This window comes from Poecilia latipinna, unplaced genomic scaffold (assembly GCF_001443285.1).
Source record: "Poecilia latipinna isolate Pla-1442-1.1 unplaced genomic scaffold, P_latipinna-1.0 Scaffold834, whole genome shotgun sequence".
Taxonomy (NCBI): Eukaryota; Metazoa; Chordata; class Actinopteri; order Cyprinodontiformes; family Poeciliidae; genus Poecilia; species Poecilia latipinna.
The window spans coordinates 148693-170513 of NW_015113450.1; the positions used below are offsets into that span (position 1 = coordinate 148693).

Consider the following 21821-nt stretch of genomic DNA (forward strand, 5'->3'; position numbering starts at 1 on the left):
ATATATATATATATATATAACTTTTTGATGTTAAAATGCAGAGCCAATCCAAGGGTCCATGAGGCCAACGAACACACATTGCAGTGTGTTCAATTAGATGTGGGAGTAATGTCACACCTGTGTCACACTTGCAAGTTGCTAACATCGTGGTGCTAACCGTTACTATCACAACAAAGAACTAACAATTAATATATTCTGGATTCAAACATTAAAGGGACATTGACAAATAAATAACCAAAGGAGCAGAATGTCTCAGATTTCCTAATAAGCAACTGAACTTTTACTACGTTTCATGTGTGTAGGGTAAATATTTGGTACTAAACTTCAGTGTCCATACATGTTTGACACATTATTCATTGTTATCTTGATTCTGAATCATGTTTGGGCCCGTTTACTCTTACAAATTATGGTCCAGAATAAAAAGAAAATAACAGAGTCCCTGCTGGTTGATAGTTGTTGGAGTCATTTAACCACATTTAATTGCAGCAAAATAGGTTTGATGCTCGGCCGATAAGAAATGTCCTTCAGAACATAGAGATGTCATTATGACATGACTAGAACTGCAAATGTATGAATAAAACAAAAGGGCTGAATTGCTAATGGGTCGCTGTTACCCCATTATTCAAACTATTCACTAAAATAAGATGCTACCTAATCATTTAGTCTTTAGAGAACCACTGATTTATAGCGACTGCTCCATCACACACACAATGTGATGTCACTTCTGGGCCTCATTCAAAAAGCCAAGAAGAATAAACATGAATGCTGTCAATTATAGTTTGTAAAGAAAAATCTAAATCAGCTAAAATGAACATTATCAGCTCAAAGCCATACGACAAAGCAGAGTTAGAAATGAGCCACAGGTCTCCAACCATTGCCTTTCTGCTTTGTACTTTTTTTTCTCTTAATGAACGTTCTTATTTACTGCTCTGCATATGCATCTTCACTTTGACATTTGCCTGCAGGCTGAAGCCTGTTAAACCTCCCACACATTTGAAGTAAGCAGATCTACATTCCTTCAAGATCACTGAGTCAACAGTGAATCATAATGGAACACTTCATTTACTGCAGATAAAAGCCAGATGCCAGTGCCTAGCATCAGAGTTACGAGTGACAGTTAAAGTCCTGCTTCGGATTACAAACAGCCAGCTTGGAAGAACGCAGAGCTGAAAAAGCATCACCTTAGTGGTTGCATGCCACGCTGTTGGATCCCAAAACCACATAATTTTACTATCAAGTTTACTGCTAATGTTTTTATTATTATTATTATTTACCAGTTTTTCTTGTCCTAGTTAAATTTTTAGCAGAATAATATTGTGCTTGACACAAGAATCCAGTTGGTGCTCTAGAGTCTGAAATCCTATAAACATCATTCTGCTGGATCCTATGTAAAATACCCATAACGATATACAATTTCAGATATATTTTTTGATATTTTATGCATTACTTATTTATAAAAATAAAAAAAAAAGTGAATGAAAATGAATTAGACTTACTGAACATCCACTTCAAAGCTGGATGGTATGTACGTAGGATGCGTCAGGTGCCAGCTGCAGTAGAAACCTTTAGGGTAGGTGTTGGACCGACAGGTGACTTTGGGCTCCTGAGGGGGAACTACACAAAGCAGAAACAAAGGAGCACAGGAAAGGTTAACAAAAAATACATTTTTAAGCAATATGCACAGTTTGAGGCATGTGAGGGGAAAAAAAACACAGCAGAAGAAGAGATCTAATCGAAAATGCATTAATCAAATACAAAGCAGCTACGGCTAATTAAACATTACTTTATTGCATAATTCATTCTTTGATCTAATTTATTTTTTTATTAAAAATGCCACAGCTTCTTCGTTTGAATTAAGCTGTGTCTTTGGTACATGTTATTAGAGATGATTTCACTTTATTTAACTTCCAATGCTGGCACATTTTCTTGCACTGTGCATCCATTTTTAATATCAAATCAATTAAAGTTTTATGAGGATGTTGATGAAAGAAAGGAAAAGCTTAATCGTGTGCCTAATTAAAATTTATATGTGCAGTCTCAAATCCTTTTACAGTTCCATATACTTTCTATAAACCTTAAGCTCACACATAAAAAAAATGTTTTGAGAAAGCCTCCTGGACCTGATGTGTCGTTATCTATGAGTGTGCAGAAAGTATTGTATTATGCTTTTCTTTTTCAGCATTAAAGCAGCTTTATGACTGAAACTTTATTTATCTTAAATAATTTTTATAATAACTATTTTCTTAAGATGCTGGATATTTTGTAAAGTGACAATTAGCTGTGCAGCTGCTGGAGAAATCTTTACGTCAATATGTCATACTTAATAATTTGACAACAGCATACATTTTAAGGGGAAGTTTTGAAGAGACAGGGAGAATAACTCAAAGTTAAAAACGTAAGGTACATGTAGAGAATGGAGGACAATCAATCTGATAAATCCATAATTGCCGCGATGTTTTGCCTAAATTTGTTCAGCAAACGTCCCACAACCAATTATCCCTATTTTGTTCATTAGTACTCTAATATATTTACTCAACAAAGGAGCAGAAACTGTGCTTGATCGAGTTATTTGTAGCATTTACTGAAAACAGCCCCTTCAAGCTACACTTGGCCAAACACACACTTACAACACACATCCACACATAAAAGGTTTGCTTAATTGGCTGCTATGGGGTCATTTGACTGTCGCACACAATCAACTGCGTCTTAGCGGTCACCACAGCAACTAATTAGCCTGTCAATAATAGATAATAATGGATACCAGGGACGGTATCCAATCGCGCTCAATTAATCACAGAGACTAATTGGGGCCATCTCAATCAATTGGCTTTTCATCTGAGAGCTTCAGTCAAAGTCACACTAAAGCACACTGTCGCACACAAGAATATCACCGCAGACAATTACTGTCGGAGTGTGGCAACACATACACTGCTCCTTCAGGCTCTGTAGAGTTAGTGGCAATCAGTCAAACCATCTTATTATCTTTGGAGAAAAGGAAAGCAATGAATGACTGGTTAAGGAATTATTAACAGCAATGAGGTCAAGAAAACCAAAAGGGGGAAAAATGTGTATAGGTGTGTTAAGAAAGAAACAACGTATATGAAATAAAAAAAAAGAAGATAAACGGAAATATTTCCAAACTAGCATCAACACTGCAGCTACTTTCAAAACGAAGTTGGATCAAAAAGCAATTTAATATTTATTATGCTATTAGCATAGAGCTAATTCACAACAAAAGTCATCTCAAGACACTTTACAAAAAAAAAAACAAAAAAACACTTCAATTCAATCACACAGTTGATCCTAGTTACCAAACAGTACAGTATGCTCAATTGATTATTCAAAGCAGTTGTTAGCTTTAAGAGCTTCTTAAAAGATCAAGTCTGTAAAAAGCCAGTAGAGAAAACTTGACAGAAGCAGAGCTCAAAGGGTTCGTCGCAATGAAAAAAACAGGGCATTTAAGTTATTTTAAGTGACATGTCATGGTTTTTAGTGCCAGATGAGCTGGTCTGAGTACGTCAGAAGCTGCAGATTTAAATCGATTTTCACTCACAACTCTTAGATGTACACAGAATGGCAGAATGGAAACATATGCAGTGGGCAGCAGTTTTTTTTTTTGGATAAAAATGACTTTTTTGATCTCAATGGTCAGAGGAGAACACCTAGATGACACTACTATCGTCCAACAAACTGGACAATAGTAGATTAGAGAAAACATTGTCTGGTCAGGCAAATTTTGTTTTCAGCTTTGAGATCCAGATGACACCTTCAAAGTTTGGTGCAAGAAACATGAACAAATTGGCCGTCTGGCTTTGTTTCAGCAGTTATTCTGTTGGTGGTTATGGATATTGGACACACCAGTCATTTAATTGGTTAATACCAAGGTACCTAATAAAGTGGCAATGTGTGTAACAAAAAAGGTTACTATTATTTGACTTATTGAGCTATTTTCCAACATACAATGGTGGTAAATGAAACTGCCAAACCAGTGCAAGAAAGGTAGAATAAGGACATTTTAAAAAGAGGAGAAAAAAGGAGGGATATTGAAAGCTGAAACATGAGAGCAAAATAAAAGTTGGGGGGGGAAAACAGACACAAAGGGAAGCATATCTGAAAAGACGAAAGGAAAAAGGGACAGAGCCAAAACAGCACTTACTTCAAATAAGACAAATGTGCTTTTAAAAGTTTTTTTTTTGTGTGTGTGTGTGTGTTAGACAAAGACAAATGCATGGATATGCACAAAAAAACACCTGCTGCACAAATGCGTCAGTTACTTGAAAATATCAAAAGCTGTCCACACACACAGGGGAAATAGATATTAAACAGAGAGCTGGAAACAACAAGGGAGAACACACCAGTTGGATAAAACCCCCCCCCAAAAAAACATGAGAACAAAGACAACATGAATATTAAAGCCCATGAAACAATAATTCAAATTAAAATTACATAGTGCAGGTTTCGACCTCTTTTGTGAACTGTGCTGACATATTACCTGAATCAATGGCACACAGGACACCGCTCATGAATAAATGTTATTTGAATTAGCCTACTTTTATCATCTGGTTTGGATTGCGGTATCAAATGGGATTGTGAAGATGTTTTTTGTTAGCCTCATGAAACCTACACCTGCACATGTGCACACGCGCACATGCACACGAGGCTGTTCGGGTTACTTTTAAGTGGTAATAGGTTACAGACTGTGGCTCATAAATGATAATAAGGCTTAAAAAAGATGGGGGAAGGTAGAACGGGCACATATGCATGCAAATCTTTTCACATCTTTTTAAAATTGGTAGCTATGTCATTTTTTTATGAATAAGTGTCTAATATAAAATAAAGCTGTAACGTGAACACTGGAAGTTCTGTTTCAATTTTGCTTTACTTTGAATAGTGTCCATTTATTTAGCAAATTGTCACAAAGGGAGGAGATTAAGCCTAGCAAAGATGAGCGAAGCTGGAGGATTTTATTGACTGCATTTTAGGGGATTGTTGCCTTTCCAATTTTCCTATTCCTGAGGCTCAAATTAGGGAAGGTTTTAGAAATGGGAGACTCAAACCATATATTGACAATGTACCCCTAATAAACTTCTCATGATCTCTTTATTTGTAGCTTCCAAGTAACCAGATTTTCTTGTGATCTTTGACAAATGCCCTAACCAATGGCTATCTAAAAGTAGTTTAACATTACTGTGTTGACACAACATTGTTTTTCTTTCTTTTCTTGTAGCAATGATTCACAGGTCATAGCTGGGGAAATGAAAATTAAACACTTTCAGAAGTTCATAGGGAAACTTTCCAAGGAAAATACAGTGGAAGGAAAGTATTAATAAATCTTTTTTTTTCCCCACTGAAAGTAGAGATATGATCGTATCTCTAAATGTGTTGTCTCTCCAGTGAGTGCATAAGAATTCATACCCTTTGAAACTGTTTAGCTATATTTTACTCCAATATTTTCACAAAGTTGTTCATACATTTAAAGTAAAAGGAAAGTGATGCGTTATTTATTTATTATTTTTTTTGCAAATAAAAATCAACAAAATAAATTTACATGTACCCAAAAAGAGGGGGTTGAGTACATAAATTCCACTAAATGCATTGCAGTTTAAGTCTAGGACTTGACAAAATAGCAAAAAGATCAAGGAATATCTTTGTAAGGCATGTCTATTTTGTTTTAAATAAGAGAAGGGCGTTTAGTTAAATCCTCTCCTCCTTAAATGAGCATACATTTTAAATAAGCAGACATGCTGAACACATAATAAGAACAAGGAACAACATTTGCTGAAGCCGGAGAATAACACAGACGTTCTTCGTATACACGGATTACATTGCATGATCAAAGTCAGGCTGTAATTAACCTCAGAGGAATGTATTTTTTTCTCCCCCCGCCGCTACATAATAACATCAGCCAACAGCTTCTTATCATTCTCTCTTTCTTTCCAAACTTTCTCTTCCTCTCTGCCATTAATCCAAACCTGTCACACAAAAAGGATTTGTTTTTTTTTTTTTTTTTTTTGGCACAGAGGGGTGTATACAAACATACACACTCACAAGTCAAGAAAAGTGATGAAAGACAATGACATCCAGCAACCTGGTTGCTAGGATGCAGACAGAGTAGTAATTGCTATTTAGTTGTGTTGGTAGCCTCCCTGCTGCTTTGTTTCTTGAGTGTGTGTGTGTGCATATTAATTTATCTCTAGCATCGAGAGTGTTTGTTAGCGGTGAATTCTCTTGACATTGTAGTAAAGACAGATGCATTCTTCTTCTTGATTGAAACTTCTCTTAATTGATCAACTTTGTAATGAAAATAAGATTTATCGCATCAACAGAAGCGAAACATTACTACTTTTCCCAAACCCATCATGGATAATACTTCTCACTTATGTTTCCCTTGACTGAATTTTTGCATGTGGAGTCAATTTAACTTTGACTAACACGGTTAAGCGTGCGATAAACAAGCCGTGGATGTTTCTAACAACTAACGTATTCACCTATCAGTCCATTTATCTACTGTGTGCATCCTTTAATGTTTGATTCGGTGCTTTGTTCTTCTTAAAGATTACTGGATCCACTTGAGCCTGTGCTGCGTAACTCATTTAGGCACACGGCTCCACTCTCTGCGTGGCTTTGCCTGCCAACACCAGGCATTCTGCATTTTAGATCAGCTTAGCTGTGTGTGTGTGTGTGTGTGTGTGTGTGTGTGTGTGTGTGTGTCATGGGAGGAAGAGGAATGTAAATAAATTTGTAAGACAAAGTCATAAAGACACCGTGGTGCCTTTTGGTCCAGACCAGCTGCCATGGTTAAAGGTAATGTAATTGTAGTATAATATTTTTTATCTGGCACCCCAAAGCTATACAGATCTGCTGTGAGATCATCTATCTTATTTAAATTCTGCGAGTCATTACTGTGTAAGTGCAACATGAAGAGCAATATCTCAAATTGAAATCAGACCAGTTTCTGCTTTTAAAAGGTACTTTTGCAGTTGTGATGCATTTTAAAAGCATCTGGACTTTGTCCTCACACACAAGGACAGCTTGCAAAACACTTTTTTTTTGTAGTTTTTGCACTGCTCATCCACATAAAAACATTACTCCAATGAAAAAAGTAAATTTTTCCTACATCTATTGTCCATTATAAGTTTATTTCTACAAAGCACTATTAATTAAAAAAATGTGAAACTTACTTTCTAAAGATGAAAGTGTTATCTTATTAGCCAAGTTTGTGAACACAAGCAAGGGAATTGACTTTTTTTGTTTTGTTTTTACTTTTACTTTTTTCTTGTGAAAATGTATACATGTAGCACATTTACAGGTAGCGAGGAGGCACGCTGTTCAAATGCCCAACTGATTCCACCGATTCCTTCAATGCGGATGAGAAGCGGCTCGACTTCATGCGCCGTTTCTGATGACCCAGCTCCTCATCTTATCTTAAGTGCCGAGTCCGGCTGCCCTAAGGTGGAAGCTCATTTTAGCTGATTTTTATCTCTGATCTTTGCTCTTTTGGCCATGATCCATGTCCTTTGACCATAGGTGAAGGCTGGAATTTAGACAGGCAGGTAAATCAAGCAGCTTCTTGGGTCGGCCACGACTCTTTGAAACATAACGGATTCACCTCTGCCCCAGTCTGTTCGTCTCCACATGAGGCAGAAACCGAGGGTCACATTTGATTTAGTATGTTAGAGATGCTTACTTGTCCTGTTAACTTTATGTACTCTGCTGTTTTTTGTCTTTCTTATATACTCTTGGCTCAGAGCTAGTGTTTAGCTGTATCTCCTTCCTGGACAGAGAAATTTACAGACTATAGCTGCCACTGACTATGTCTCCTTTCTTTATTTATCTATTACATAGACAGTAAGCCTGGTTCAGTGCAAATGTTGATCAGAGAACTTGCTGCGAACCTTCTTGAAAGGCTTCCCCATATTCCAGTTATATTCTATAACTCTGAATTCATGGCCAGTGGATATCGCTAAGCATCAGCATATAGGCAAAGAGATCGCCAAAGTGAAAACCCTAAAAATGGGATTTGGCAAAAGCAGCCTAAGTTCTTCATTTTTATTACCTTTTCTTTGTCTCCCTCTTTATCGGCATCTTTTCCCCAGCCTCCCATCTAATCTAACAGCCACCGTTCTTTAAAATCAGGGAGTGAATGATGGATAATGTGGGGGTGGGATGCAGTGACACGTACACACACACACACGTACACACACTGCACAAAACAGCGATGCCCTGGCATTCCAAGAATGCCTCTAAGCCAAATGGAAACAGCCGAGTGTGAGATGAATGAATGGAAGGAGGGCGAAGACTTTATGAGAGCATCACAAGCTGATAAGTGAGAGGTAAGAAGAGACGGATAGAACAAAAGGCTCATGCGAGCATTTCGGAGAAGGTCAACTATCTGCTAGCTTTGCTCTGTCTTCAAAGTTCACCTGTTTAATGATTTGGTCCTGCTCCCTTATCTCTAATTATCTGTGCAAACACAGAAGTAATTATCAAGCCAAGATCCAAGCAGCAACAGGCCTGAATTATCATTTAAAAGCATTTAAAGAAACATGGCAGTAGAGGGGATGTTGAAAAGTGTGCACTGATCTCTGCTGCTCTGAAGGAAGGTGAACATTAATGCTTAGATTACTTTGTGTCATGCGTCGACGGCCCCCTTTCGTAAAGACGCACTGCCTCAATCAGCAAACACTGGAACCATTGCTCAAAGCTCGAGACGAGCCGCACATTACAGAAAATACAAGACCATTTTAAAGCAGCTTCACACTTAGTAACAAAATCTCACCCCGAGCATGCTTCACTTGAAATTGTATTGACTTTTCAGCTATTTCCTACAGCAGGGAAGATGTCTGATAAGAAAGGTTAGGAGATGATCGGATAGTTTCCATGACTTCAGAATAGCACAAATACTAGAAGACTAATTCAAATAAATCAAATAATCTGACTTGTTAGAAATGAATACGCCACAAAAGAAGTATCCAGAACACAAGGTGAACAGAAACAATCTAGCAATTGTCACTGAAGAATTAAAATAGCTTACTTTAATTGTTTGCTACTGCCAATTTTTTAAACTCTATGGCCCTTTTCACCTATTTGCTTTCTATTTTACAAACTGTGCAACTCTAAGAATCACACACTAGTGGTATCCTCATGCAGAGAGTTTGAGCATGGAAAAAAAAAAGACAACAACAACAAAAACACTTACTCCAGGCAAAATGTCTGTAGAATCACACACGGTAAGAGTCTTTAAATATTTGCTCAAATTTATATCTTCTGTCTGTGTGCACTTAATTTCCCTCGGACCTCTGCAGAAACTAACCCCATTTAATCCGGAGGCTTTAAAGAGGCACAGAATTCCTTTCCTGGTGCTTCATTTTTTTTAGCAATGGTTTATTTTAATTTATCTTGTCAGAGCTGCATAAGCTACCAGAAAGAAAAGTAAAGAAATGGAACAGTGGTTATCCTGGGACCATTTATCCACCTGTTGTCTACACTTGCTTCTCCTTGCAGGGCTGCAGGGAGGCTGGTTCCTATCCATGACCACTGAGCGAGAGGCAGGGTACAGGTCACCCGGGCAACACATGGAGACATAGGACAAACGAGGATAATTTGTCGAAACCAATTAATATATTAGTCATGTTTTTGGACTGTGGAAGGAAGCCGGAGCACCCAGAGAGAGCCCACGCATGAACAGAAAAAAAAAAAAACATGCAAAAATGCCAAATCAAGTACAACACAAGCAAGTTTTATAAAGTCAGGCTGAAAGTTTTGGCTACTTGAAAAGGGAAATACTTTCAGCTGCTCAATTAGTTCATCTTTTTATGTCAGAAAAATCATGCAATCACTCTCAGAGTAGTTCCTAAAATGTTGGACAGTTTCTGAATCCATACATGTTCAGTAGTGAATGTAACAAGTCTTAGAGTAGATGTGTTTCAGTGAATTATTTTGCATTGAATGAATAATAAGATAGCAAGAATTTGAAAATATTTTTTTATGTTTATTTTGCCTCATCTAGCAATTTTTCTGTCCTGTTGTCTCAAAATGTTTGGTTCCTTCTAGTGCTGTACATCTTTACTTTTAATTTGTTCATAATCGCTGCAGCAAACAGTCATCTTTCAATATGCAAAGAAACATTAAAAAAATTTAACTTTATCTATCCCAATTTGAGAGTTAATTAATCTATGCTCCAAGCTTTTCTGTATAAAAATAGAGGGAAAACATGAGACCACCAGACTCATGGTGAATAAAACACTTAGGGAAAATTGCAGATAAAGAGAATGGATTAAAGAGGCACCATTTGAGCTGGAGACAATGGAAGGGTCCCACTGAAGTCAGAAATGACTCAGAATGCTATATCAGTGCAACTAAGCTCTGTGCAGCCTTTTACATCACAAAACTAAAATTTGAACATTTTAAAGCTGTTGAGAGGAGATCCATCTCGTCTCAGTAAGAGTTACAGCTGTGTGTCACCGTGGCAATGATCGCCTGGGGGGGACTGTGTCACTGCTCTGCAACAGTTGTCTCTAAGCTGAACTGTCCAAGGTGGTGTGATGAGCGACAGGCAGGGATTGACCAGTCAGACGTGTCAATCTGCCACACGCACAAACAGCTAACTGCCTTTCACAGAAAGTGAGAGATGATGGAAGGCAGGTATCGCACGGATTTCTGGCAAGTGAGACGGAGCAGGTGACTTCTTTAAATTCATCTGTCAGATTCAAAGCTTTAGACAGACAAAGAGACAAGCGGAAAGAGATAAAAACTGTCATTTCTGTAAAACTCAGATATGCTGCTTCTAAATTAGTAAGAATCTGTGTGCAGTAGCGCTTTTCAGATACTTCATATTCTGCTTACAGGAATTATTAAATGTGTCACATAGGCTCACAAACATGAAATGATTACAATGGAACTGAGAAAATAGCATAAGAGCCGCTGAGGAAAGAAAAGAGTGGTTAGTTACAGCACGACATATATCAATGTGGGCAAATCAGCCAATCAGTGCTAAGGAAAATTAGCAGTGCTCCTGGATTGGTTGCTTTGCAAATGCTAGCCAGTAGCATGTCAAGTGGCATGCATTGTGCCTAGGTATTTCAGTTTCTAAAGGTGACAAAGACGACTTGGTGAGTTGGTCAAAACAATCTTTAAGGAGGCTGGTAGTCCGTGCAAGTCTTCAAAAAAACAAAAAAACACTGGAATTGAATATCTATTCTGCTAAAATAAAACTTTCCAAACAACAAACCAATCAGTTTTATGACTGTTCTGGTTTGATTTCTTCAACACATGTCTGTTTCCATTCATTATTCATTATTTTAGAACTGATCATTTCCAATGCAAACAGAATGAAAACTTGAAGGGCATCATGCTCAAGCTTTGAAAGAAAAGAAGCCAAGCAGACAGATGTTGAACCACTTCCAGTGACAAGTACAGATTGGTGTGACTTTTCCAAAGTCAAATGGGGAAACTTGAGCAAGGACATGGCTTTACAACCCTGAGAAATCATAGTGAAAAGTTAGATATAGTTAAAAAAATAGGGAAAGTATTTGAAGCCATTATGTTCCAAAAAGATCTCATGCAAATAAAATGTATTCTGACCTCCCAAGGACAGTCAAGTCAAAAAGAATAAAGCTTTACAGCAGAGAAACAAAAGTGTGAACAAAATATTTTCATTGCTTAAAATGCTGTGGTTTTACGTTTTTAGTGCCGTGGTACCAATAAAACAACAACAACAAAAAATAGCATAGAAGGAAAGCTAAAATAAGGAGCTAAAACTGAAAGACGGCAGTCTGTAAGGTTCAGTTGTTGAACAAACAGTGATCTCATTCCTTCAGCACTTTGGCAGAAGCCCACATACAACATGATGCTCTTATCTAACCTTTCTTCATTCCTCCTGAGAGCTGTTGGACTGAGCAGCCATAGAAACAAATAAACACATACACACAGACTTTGAGCTTAAGGTATGGAGGTAACACACAATTCTACTTTTGCCTGGTTTTGATCAGGTTTCTGCCAAAAGCTGCCCAAAGTGGAGACAAATAACTGCAGGCTTGAACCCAAACAGTAGGTGTATGTTGCTGAGACATTAAGCAATAATGATCAATGAAATAATACACAGTGTTTGGTTATTGGAAATGAGATAAGAGTTTTGAATTTAAATCATTTCAAGCTGCCAATTTCAGTGTTTACAAAATCTAAAACTAAGTTGTTTTTTTTTATCTTAAAATGGATGGAAAAGGTTAAACTTTTCCATACACAGGTGAAAAAGAAAAAAAAAATCACTATACTGAAGAGAACAATAAAAAAACATGACAAAACTAGTACAGAAACAGACGAATTATAATTAAACGCCTAACAATGAAAAAAAAAAGTAGGTACAAGCACTAGCTTGTTCTACCTTCACTTTGGTATACATCAAAAACAAAAACAAAACAGCAGACTCTTTTCTTTATATTTTTAAACACATCATGGAATTACAGCTAAGTCAGTAGACAAACGCATACAAGAAAACAACCACACCTTAAAGGTTTTGTTTCTAATTACTTGTTTAGACTCGTTCACTCTAACCAAGTCTAATTCAAATTAGAGTTTGAATTAAAAATGAAAAACATGCAATGCAGCTGAACAGATGAAACTTTAACATTATAAGCCACTAACAACTAAAGACTTAAATCTTATAGAGCTTATAAATCATTCATTCATATTTCTGCTTGGGAGCTAAATTGCTGCAACATGATTAATTAAAAAGTGTGGTTATAGATTAGCTAGAAAGCTGTACTTGTTTGAACATAAGATTTTCTTGCAACTGGGTCTCCGTCAATGACTATATAACCTGCATTAAATACTTATTTAATTTAATTTAGGAGTTTTAACTAGAGACGCTCAATGAGAGGACAAAAATATGATTATTTTAACAAAATATTAATTAATGCATTAAATATTAATTTTGTTCTGTCTATAGGTACTTTTTGAAAAAAAATATCCTATGAGGTCCAAAGTACCATCCGCTCCTCTTAGATCGTTTCAGTTATAAACAATTTGTTTTATGGTAGTTGAATTAAACAGTTTGTCATTTTTGTGCGTTTACATTCTCTGTTGTGTCTTGTTATCAGGGCTGTGGAATTTTGCCAGTTTATGGTTGGACTCAGTCATTTTGCAGCCATTTTTCAAAGCACCACATGTTGAGTATTTGACAGGAAGATCAACACGTTCTCTCTGTAAGAGTCAAAGAAAAAGGCTCTGGGCAGTACACAGTGTTTCTTTCATGATGTCCCTTTGTGTCCCTTTTCTGTCCAGAAAATATGTCATGAAATATTTCTCCTTCTTTTTCTACTTTCCACTCATTTTGTCATAGCTTTCCCTTTCCATCCCTTTGTGTTTTCTCATCTGTCCCGAGTTCGAGTCGTGAAAGTCAACCAACATCAAACCTTTGATCTGTTGATTACAAACATCTCAGCAGTCTGGGCCTGCACTGCGTTACAGCTGCTGAAGATGGCAACCTGTTATTAGATTCTGTCCAAGCTGTTTTTAATGGAGGAGCAGCTGAGGAAGGAGAAAAGCAACTTTTTTTTTTTTTTCTTGTGAGAAATGATTTGTATGTTTATTGTTTAAAGTTCTACTCAGTATCGGAATTTAACCACAAAAGACAAGTCGGTGTCAGAAATTAAAACTAAAATGACATAAAAAAAAGAAAGTGAGTGGGAAAGACTGAAAAGAGGATAAATGACACTTATTGTTCCTTCCTTTTGCTGTCGGTTCTCAGTAATGCTAATCATTAGGATAATCTGACAGGATGACACACACACACACACACACACAGACCCACACACACACACTCTATCCCCTCCTCTTTCCCTCATGCTGCATTCCAGTGCCCACTGTCAATGAGAGGGAACCACCACATTACATGGTTGTTTGTTCCTTTTGTACGCTCGGCCGCAATGCTATTAGACCTCGAGAGTATATATATGCATGTGTGTGTGAGCGTGCTTGAACAGCTATTTGTTATGAGAAACAGTTTTGAGTTTCAGAGTGCTGATTTTCATGAAAGTCCCCAGTTTTCTCACACAGCTTCAAAGGCCTGTTTGAGGTTTAAGACTTGGGTTTGGGATTATGGTGAGCATTAAACTAATGCTAAGGTTAGAGGAAGGTTTGTGGTTAGGCACTTAGTCATGACACTTATGGTTAGGTTTAGGGGGTTAGTGGATGCATCATGTCAGAAAATGCCGCAAAAAAAAAAAAAAGATTGCAATGAAAACATGTGTGTGTCTGACTTAAAGCACTTTCAAGATGAAACCAGAGATGAAAAATGATTCTTAGATTCTGTTTGTGGAAGTTAGGGTTTTTTTTAATAGGACCACATTTTCCTTTGCAGGGGACAACAGCTGCAGTTTCTCAACCGAATGAGAAACTGCTTAATAACTGGCTTTAATTTAAACTAAACAAATTATATAAAAAAATATATAACAGTTTTACATAAACTTGAAAATTTGAATCAGATTTTTCAGTAACTCAAGTCAACAAACAAAACTCATTTGTCATATACAATACAGTCATAAATTATGAACAAACTTTTTAAGTGTTAAAGTTGACAAAAAAATACACACTTTAAACATGTCACTGAGCGATACTTTACTTAAATTATGGGGATTCTCTTTGACCTTAAAGGGGCGCCATTGCTGCAAATTTCAGCCTAAAATATTATTTGCAATCACGTTCTTAGAAGCATTGGCTCAAAGTAAACCGGACAATTGCTCTGAAATATGAACTGTCACAGTGTACCACCACTTCCTGCTATGCTTGTCTAACTTTCTGGAGACAAAGCCCCAGACTCCACTTTCTCACCTTTTCTTTTCATCTCTTGTTCTTCTCAGCTATGAGGTACAAAGGGTGCTTGCAACAAAGGCTTAGCTCCACTTGTCTCACTACAAGTTCAGCATTTCAAAAAGCCAAGGTTCACCTGCAAGCCTGCTTCATTCTCTCAATTTTGTTTTCTCCGGCTGTACAAGTTTGGGTTACATCCCCTCAAAAAGCTGACACCTCCAACTAAAGTGGACTTTAGAAAGAAAGTGCACATGACCAAGTGTTAAAGGTCAAGAAACATCGAAATCCCTTTTCTGAAAAATAAAAAGGTAGCCAAGTAATTGGAGTCGAAATGGGCAAGAGAGAGCCTGCTGTGAACAAAATAAGTTTGCACCAGAAGAGAAACAAATTCTCTTCTAAAATGTAGCAATGAAATTAAATGGGCATAGCATTAGTGCCAAACATGACTACAAATGTCTTATTGTTATGTTCCACTATGTTGTTCCTCAACCTTTGCTTTAGCCACAGCATCAATCTTGTTACAAGTTTACTCTCGTCACAATGGGTGTGACACTGGGAAATCCCTCAGTATTTTGCCAAACTTGTCTCACACACAGACATAAACCCACCCACACTTAAAAGTTATTTGAATTTTTAATTGCAAATCAATCTTGAAAGTAGAATGGTAGAGGGAAGTCAATGGTATTAACGTTTGTTACAACACAATTTAATTTTGTACTGCTCCACTATTAAAAAAAAAAGGATTTTGAATCGTTTGAAAAGAAGTGGCTAGTAAAACAGGCCAATAGAAATTTGAGAATGATGTAATTGCTGTTCGTTTTTAGTTTGTGGTTTCTGGGCGATGCCGTAAAAATGATTTATCATATTTGTAATTGTATTCATATTTTTTTATTGATAACTAAAGACCGCCATTAAACATGTATTAATGTTCTCCATTACCAGAACTTGTTCACATAGTGTAGTGTACACAGTCTTAAAAGTTCTTCATAAGACTCTTATCCCTGACAAATGAAAGTCTGTAGAAGCCCTTTGGAGGATTTGCGACAAGGACAAAAATGCTGGAATGACTGCACTCACTTTTTGATGGACTTATGACCCAAAGACTATCCTCACGATTTCTTCTACAATGTTAAAGTGAAAGACATAGATTCAGCGTTAAATCTCAGGATCCGCTTTTTGACCGAGTAAACAGGAAAAAAAAAAAAAGTTCTCAAGTCTCCACAAGGTGAAATCATTCTTATTCTCAGTGCAAGTTGAAGAGGCCACACAGTCTTGGGCTTAAGTGGGATGCAGTACTGTTAAATAAGGGGTTGTGAGTGTGTATGCGTGTGTAGTTGTGTGTCCTAAGGGGAAAGAGGGATCTTAGTTTAGAATAGGTAACAGTGGAATGTAATTGAGCTGAAAATTGAAAAGCGGAGCCATGGCAAAGCCGGGCCAGCGTGCATGCGTGTATGTGTGTGTTTACGTATCGCCATGTGTTGTGCGGGTACAAGCTTAGGAATGTGTGTTTCTGTGTGTAGCACCTGTGCTTGTTTGTGTTCTAAAACCAGAGAGGGATGCCAGTGTAATCCTTGCACAGCCGGACCCCCAAGGATAGCAGAATTTTACTGCGGAGTGGGTGAGCTGCGCAGGCATGCATATGTGAGTAAAAAACCTAATACACACACACACAAAAACACACACATGCGTGTACTCACAGGCCCATGCCAACTACCTGAGAGACTGAAGAGGAGAAGATGAGTGCATGTCGAGCTCTTCCCTAAAACACTCACTTGGAAAATTGCAAACATCTTTGCCAGCTCCACTGAGCAACACTTCTGACGAATCAATCTGAATACTGCATACAAAAAACAAGTAGCCGTAGAAACTGATATGTAGCATCAACAATTGTGTTTAGTTGTCTGTTGGCACATTTGAATAACCTGGTTACATGATATTGCAGGTAAATCATAAAATCAAAAAATAAGTATAGAAACAAAGCACAAGAACAAGAACACCAACTGACTGAGATAAAGTGTAAAAAGAAAGAATTGTGACTTTGCAATGTAATCATTTGAGTTCTTGTAGGGTATTTACACTGCTCATGTTTAATTAACATTATTTAAAACAACTGTGCATGATTTTCTTTCTTAGAAGACTTCTTAAATGTCCATTTCACTTCTTGGCCCTACTATTCACTGCTGGCTGCTTCTATGTTTCATGCAGGATTTTGCAAGACATTTTTTTCCAGGTTTTCTAAAGTGTTTCCTCTTTGGTCTGAAGAATTTCACTTGAAGCCAAGTCTTAAGTTTTTCTCCCCAAGTCCAGGTAAAGTCTGGATGTCACATCTCGATTCATTTACCTCTAGACCAAGCCCAATATGAAATCTTAAAGGTTGAGTCCAAGCAAAATGACCAACACGCAACAAATTTAGCCTAATAATGTTAATGTCAATAGGTGTCACAAGCAGTAAAGCAGCCGTAGATAAACTGAATGTAAACAGACAGCTTTGCTTTGACTAAACAAGCTACAAATGAAGCCCAATGTAAACTAGAGAAACACACACTGAACTTCAAGCAGGTTGGGTTATTTTAGTTTCACTCGACTAGGCTTCACTTTTTTGCCGTGCTAAATGAGTTTGTTTGACAACCCTGTCAGGTGGTCCGCACAACAAAAAGTAAGAGAAAAAGACAAAAGGAAAGAGCTTTTCCCTCTAGTTTTTACCTCTTCTCCTCCCTGTTCTTTACTGATTTAACCACTCAGCTTCGATCAGGTCTGCAACTCTCCCCGTTTTGGAAGTGTGATTGTATCCGTGCAGGTTCTTGCCCTTTAGGTGTGGATGCGTGTGTGTGTGTGTGTGTGTGGTCTGCAGACAGTGGTTATTCGACCGCTTGATAAGCAAGACACAGAGGCAGTGACAGCTTCATCCATCAACATGTCTGTCTGACAGACAGGTCTCTGTAGAGAGGTCACCATTCACATGCTGGTCTCCGTGAATGTGTGTGTGTGTGTGGTCACTCAAACAATCCTGTGTTGGATCTTGATTTTAGCTGAGATTTGACTAAAAAGTCTGGGAAAGTCTCTTTCTTCTTCTCTAAATGTAAGACGATCTATTTGGCCTGATTTTTCGGTTTCCCTTTTCCTCGTTTGGTTATCATTATATTCCTTCTGCAGAGTGGGCTTTGTACCCCATAACCTTGACAAGGATTGAAATAAAAATAAGGGGAAAAGAGACCAATGTCTTTATATGTTTTATTCAAACCTTGGAAGAGATGTTCCATATTCATTCATTTTGCCCTGACAACGCTCTTATGACAGAACATGCCAGCAACAAAAAGAAAGACCACTGTCACTCACTTCCTGGCAGGACTGAAATGGTTCCCAAACACACAACAGGGTTCTTCTCCTTGGCAACACAAAAAGGGAAACAAACTAAAAGAGAAAAATGACCCTCAAATGAATTGACCCCTAAATTTGTTGAGACCTACTTATGCATTTTTCTTCTCCTAAAAACACCTTGCTGGTGGGAACACAAACAAATTCATGTCACTTGTCAGATAATTCCCTCAAAGCCAAGGGATGCCGGGAATGCGTCACTAGCTGGCGCCATAGTAACCAAACAAAGATCTTATCTAATAAATAATTACTAACACTTTTTTGTCATTAGCTCTCTGTCATTTTTTTGCAGGATGGGAATATGAAATTTGATTGTTAAAAAGATATAACCTCCACCATAACACAATTATACCCCACATAATGCAGTCTTGTGCATTCTCTCACCCGGTGTGTGCTAGAGATAGCACCGCCCGCCCCTCCCCATGACCCTGCAAGGATAAGTGGGTTTAGATAATGGGTGGATGGATGGCATTCTGTGGCGTCATGGAAACAAAGACAACACATATAACATAGAAATGTTAACACCGAATGTCTTATGCAGTATAAACGCTGGAGTTGTAACAAGACATTAAGCTCACAAAACAAGATGCTACAGCATACTGGATTCAACGAAATGAGATGAGGAAAGCTTGGAGCAATGCATCTCTTATGTTGGTCTGCTTTAGGGTGGTATTTATACCGAAGAGCATAGGAGATGTCTTTATTTCCCAAGCTAAATAGAGGCTTCATGAATCTCAAACTACATATAAAAGGAATCTCTGTTAAATGCAGATGTACCCAGTAAATGCTGCCCAGACTCATTAAAGACTAAAATTGCCCTTTAGTTACTACCAATACCAAGGTGTAAGGTAGATGCTAACTGTAGGGCATTAGCTGGACATTGTATCCTCACAGCACTTTCTAATTGTCTTCATGTCGTTTGTCACTTTGTCAAACAACATGAAAAAGAGTTTAACTCTTTCTTCCAATAGGCTTCTCAAAGACTGATACGACTGTCAAGGACACACTTTCATATCTGGAGCTAATAATATTAAAATAAACTACTTTTATCAAACAAAGTAATGCTAACAGAAACAAAATAGTGTTTTGTGAGATTTGTGAGACTATTTTGAAAAAACAAAAAACAAAAAAAAAAACATAAAATATATATATACTGTCTTATTGTCACTAAACAGCCATTACACAAAATAATCAAACAAAAGAAGAAATTAAAAAGCACTTCAGAAGTACAACTTGTATGGTTGCTTGGTTTTAAATAAGATCTAAAAGTACTTTTGCCTACTTTAGTGCAGACATGTGTGTTTAAAACAGTATTACAAATATAAGTCTGATGATTTTCTACAAGCTAGAAAATCAAAAGTCCTTTGGCATCAATTTGAGACTTTTTTCCAACCACCAATTAAGACCCAAAGTACCCAATTATTATACGTGAGGGCACAAGAACAGGCTATATATTCCCAGGTATAATATTTACAGAGGTACAACTATCCTGCTGTGTTGAGCAAATAAATCAATTCAGGTTTTCTAAAGGTTGAGCTTCACTGACATTTGGACACTAAACCACATAAAAGAGGAAGAAATATGCCGCTATTGGCTCATATTGCTCAAAGTGCATAGCCTGTTCCACAACAAGAGGTGAATCATACTCAGATTCCAGACTGCAGCTGCAATGTGTTTTATGCAGGTGTGATGTCATTACCAGATAAGAGCTTTGACTTTTAAGGCAATTCAAATGCACCATGTATTAGAGCTAGTTGAAATATTCTCCCAAAACAGCAGTAGGTTGTTTTTCTTTCAAACACAGTTTGTAATATTGTTTGAGTGTGTAGAAAGTTATTTTAATTAATCCATGACTTCCACTTCCCCTTGGATGCACATGTGGCACAATACACAAGACAGACTACGGAATAAAGTTGCCCATGTGTACAGATACTCACTACTTATTGAACATTTTCATTTTAACAGTTTTTGGTAGGGAAAAGGAATATGTTAAATAATATGTATCATTAATATATACAAGCATTATTTATCTTCGCGTGGACAAGACATAAAAATCCTTTAGATATTTAATTACACTTTGGGAGATTCAAAAACATTGGACATTTTAACACATTTGTTTACAATTGACAGTGGACACAGATGGAAGTTGTAGCAGTTGTGCTAAATGGATTTAAACTAGCTTAATTACCTGCATAAACTCTGTGTCACAACAGCTCTCAATGTCTCAGCTGGTGACTATGGTACTAATGGAGCGTAACAACTGGTAAAATCCTAACAATTGACTTTGCTGTGTTTTTACAACACCAGCATGCACCTGTCCCTTTCACCTCCCCATTTAAACCCTTGTCTAAACCTCTTCAGTGCCCGTACAACTCTCCCACGCCCTGAGTTTTAATATACCTCACATTTCAGCTGAGATAAATGTTCGACAACATCATGAATATCGTTTATTTTTTTCTCAAACTGGAGATGAAACTGCTGTAAACTGCTTCATGCCGTCTGGGCACATCTAAAATATTTCAATGATCTGATCTTTTGTCTGTTCGGTTCCATTCATTGAACTATTTTCATGCCTTTTAACATTTCCCCCATGTATTTAATTCTTTCCCACCCATTTTCTCTCAGAGTCAGCCCTTTCAGTCCAAACTACATTCCGGGGAAGCTTGGCTTTATTGTTCTAAATGACATCACAGACGTGAAGCCATGACAGGCCGGATAGGAGGAATGTGGCGCAAGAGGGGGATACAAACCATTAAAGATTGTAGAAAAAAAAGAAAAAGAGAATAACTAGTTGATGGAGAGACTTGGCCAGAGAGGGAATGAGAATATTTTAAAAAAAGAAAGAAAGAAAGAAAAAAAACAGAGGGGAGAAAGAATTCCATTCAGCAGGCCATGAATGGACTTCGTACAACTCTCTCCAAGCAACACACACACATTCTCACCTACCGTCTCTTCAGCCCTCCTCCCCATCAGCTCTCTCCCCTGCGGCCTCTCTCTCATCCCTCCGTCTCTGCCCTCCTTCCCTGTTTGTAGTCCTTTCATTAATCTCCTTTAGAGGCATCAGACAACGGCACCTCCTCACCAACACACAGATCCCAGGGGAGACCATTTTCTTTTTGCACAAGCAGCGGTTAGCACAAGGTCCAAGCAGTTGCACACTTTTTGGAGACCAACTTTTCACAACAAAGGCCTTGCTAAGCCCTTGCATCAGTTATTAGGCTTACTCGACAGTCGTGTATTTACAAATCAACCTAAAGCAAGGCAAGGCAAGCATGATAAAGATGAAAGTAAAACTAAACAAAGTGATCAGTTAATTAGATGTAGAAAAGTATGAACGTGGTGGTATCAGGAAATGCTTCTGTTGTGATTTGTACATGGCTTTTCACAGTTAGACGTGTAAAACGCTCTCAATAGATTTATCTTCTATTACAGTGGCTTCAATTTGCAATGACAATCCAATTTTATTTTATTTTTTCAAAATCAAGAAATTGTTGTTTTTACAACAATCACCAAGTTCAGTTTTACTAAAAACAAATTTCGACTGAAGCAGTTTTATAATTAACCTGATACATTTGTAAGTTTATGAGACCGTTGAGGGTTTTCTTTGACAATCCTTAACATGGCTTCATATTTGACTT

The 21821-nt window shown here is 37.5% G+C and overlaps 1 protein-coding gene across 3 annotated transcripts in view; it reads right to left on the minus strand.

Moving 5' to 3' along the window:
- Positions 1–21821, minus strand: part of cntfr (ciliary neurotrophic factor receptor) — a 249873-nt gene that overhangs the window by 41798 nt on the left and 186254 nt on the right. For all 3 annotated transcript variants that reach the window (XM_015047586.1, XM_015047587.1, XM_015047588.1), the window contains one exon: positions 1497–1614. In XM_015047586.1, the coding sequence (XP_014903072.1) occupies positions 1497–1614 (118 nt within the window). The remainder of the gene's footprint in view (positions 1–1496; positions 1615–21821) is intronic.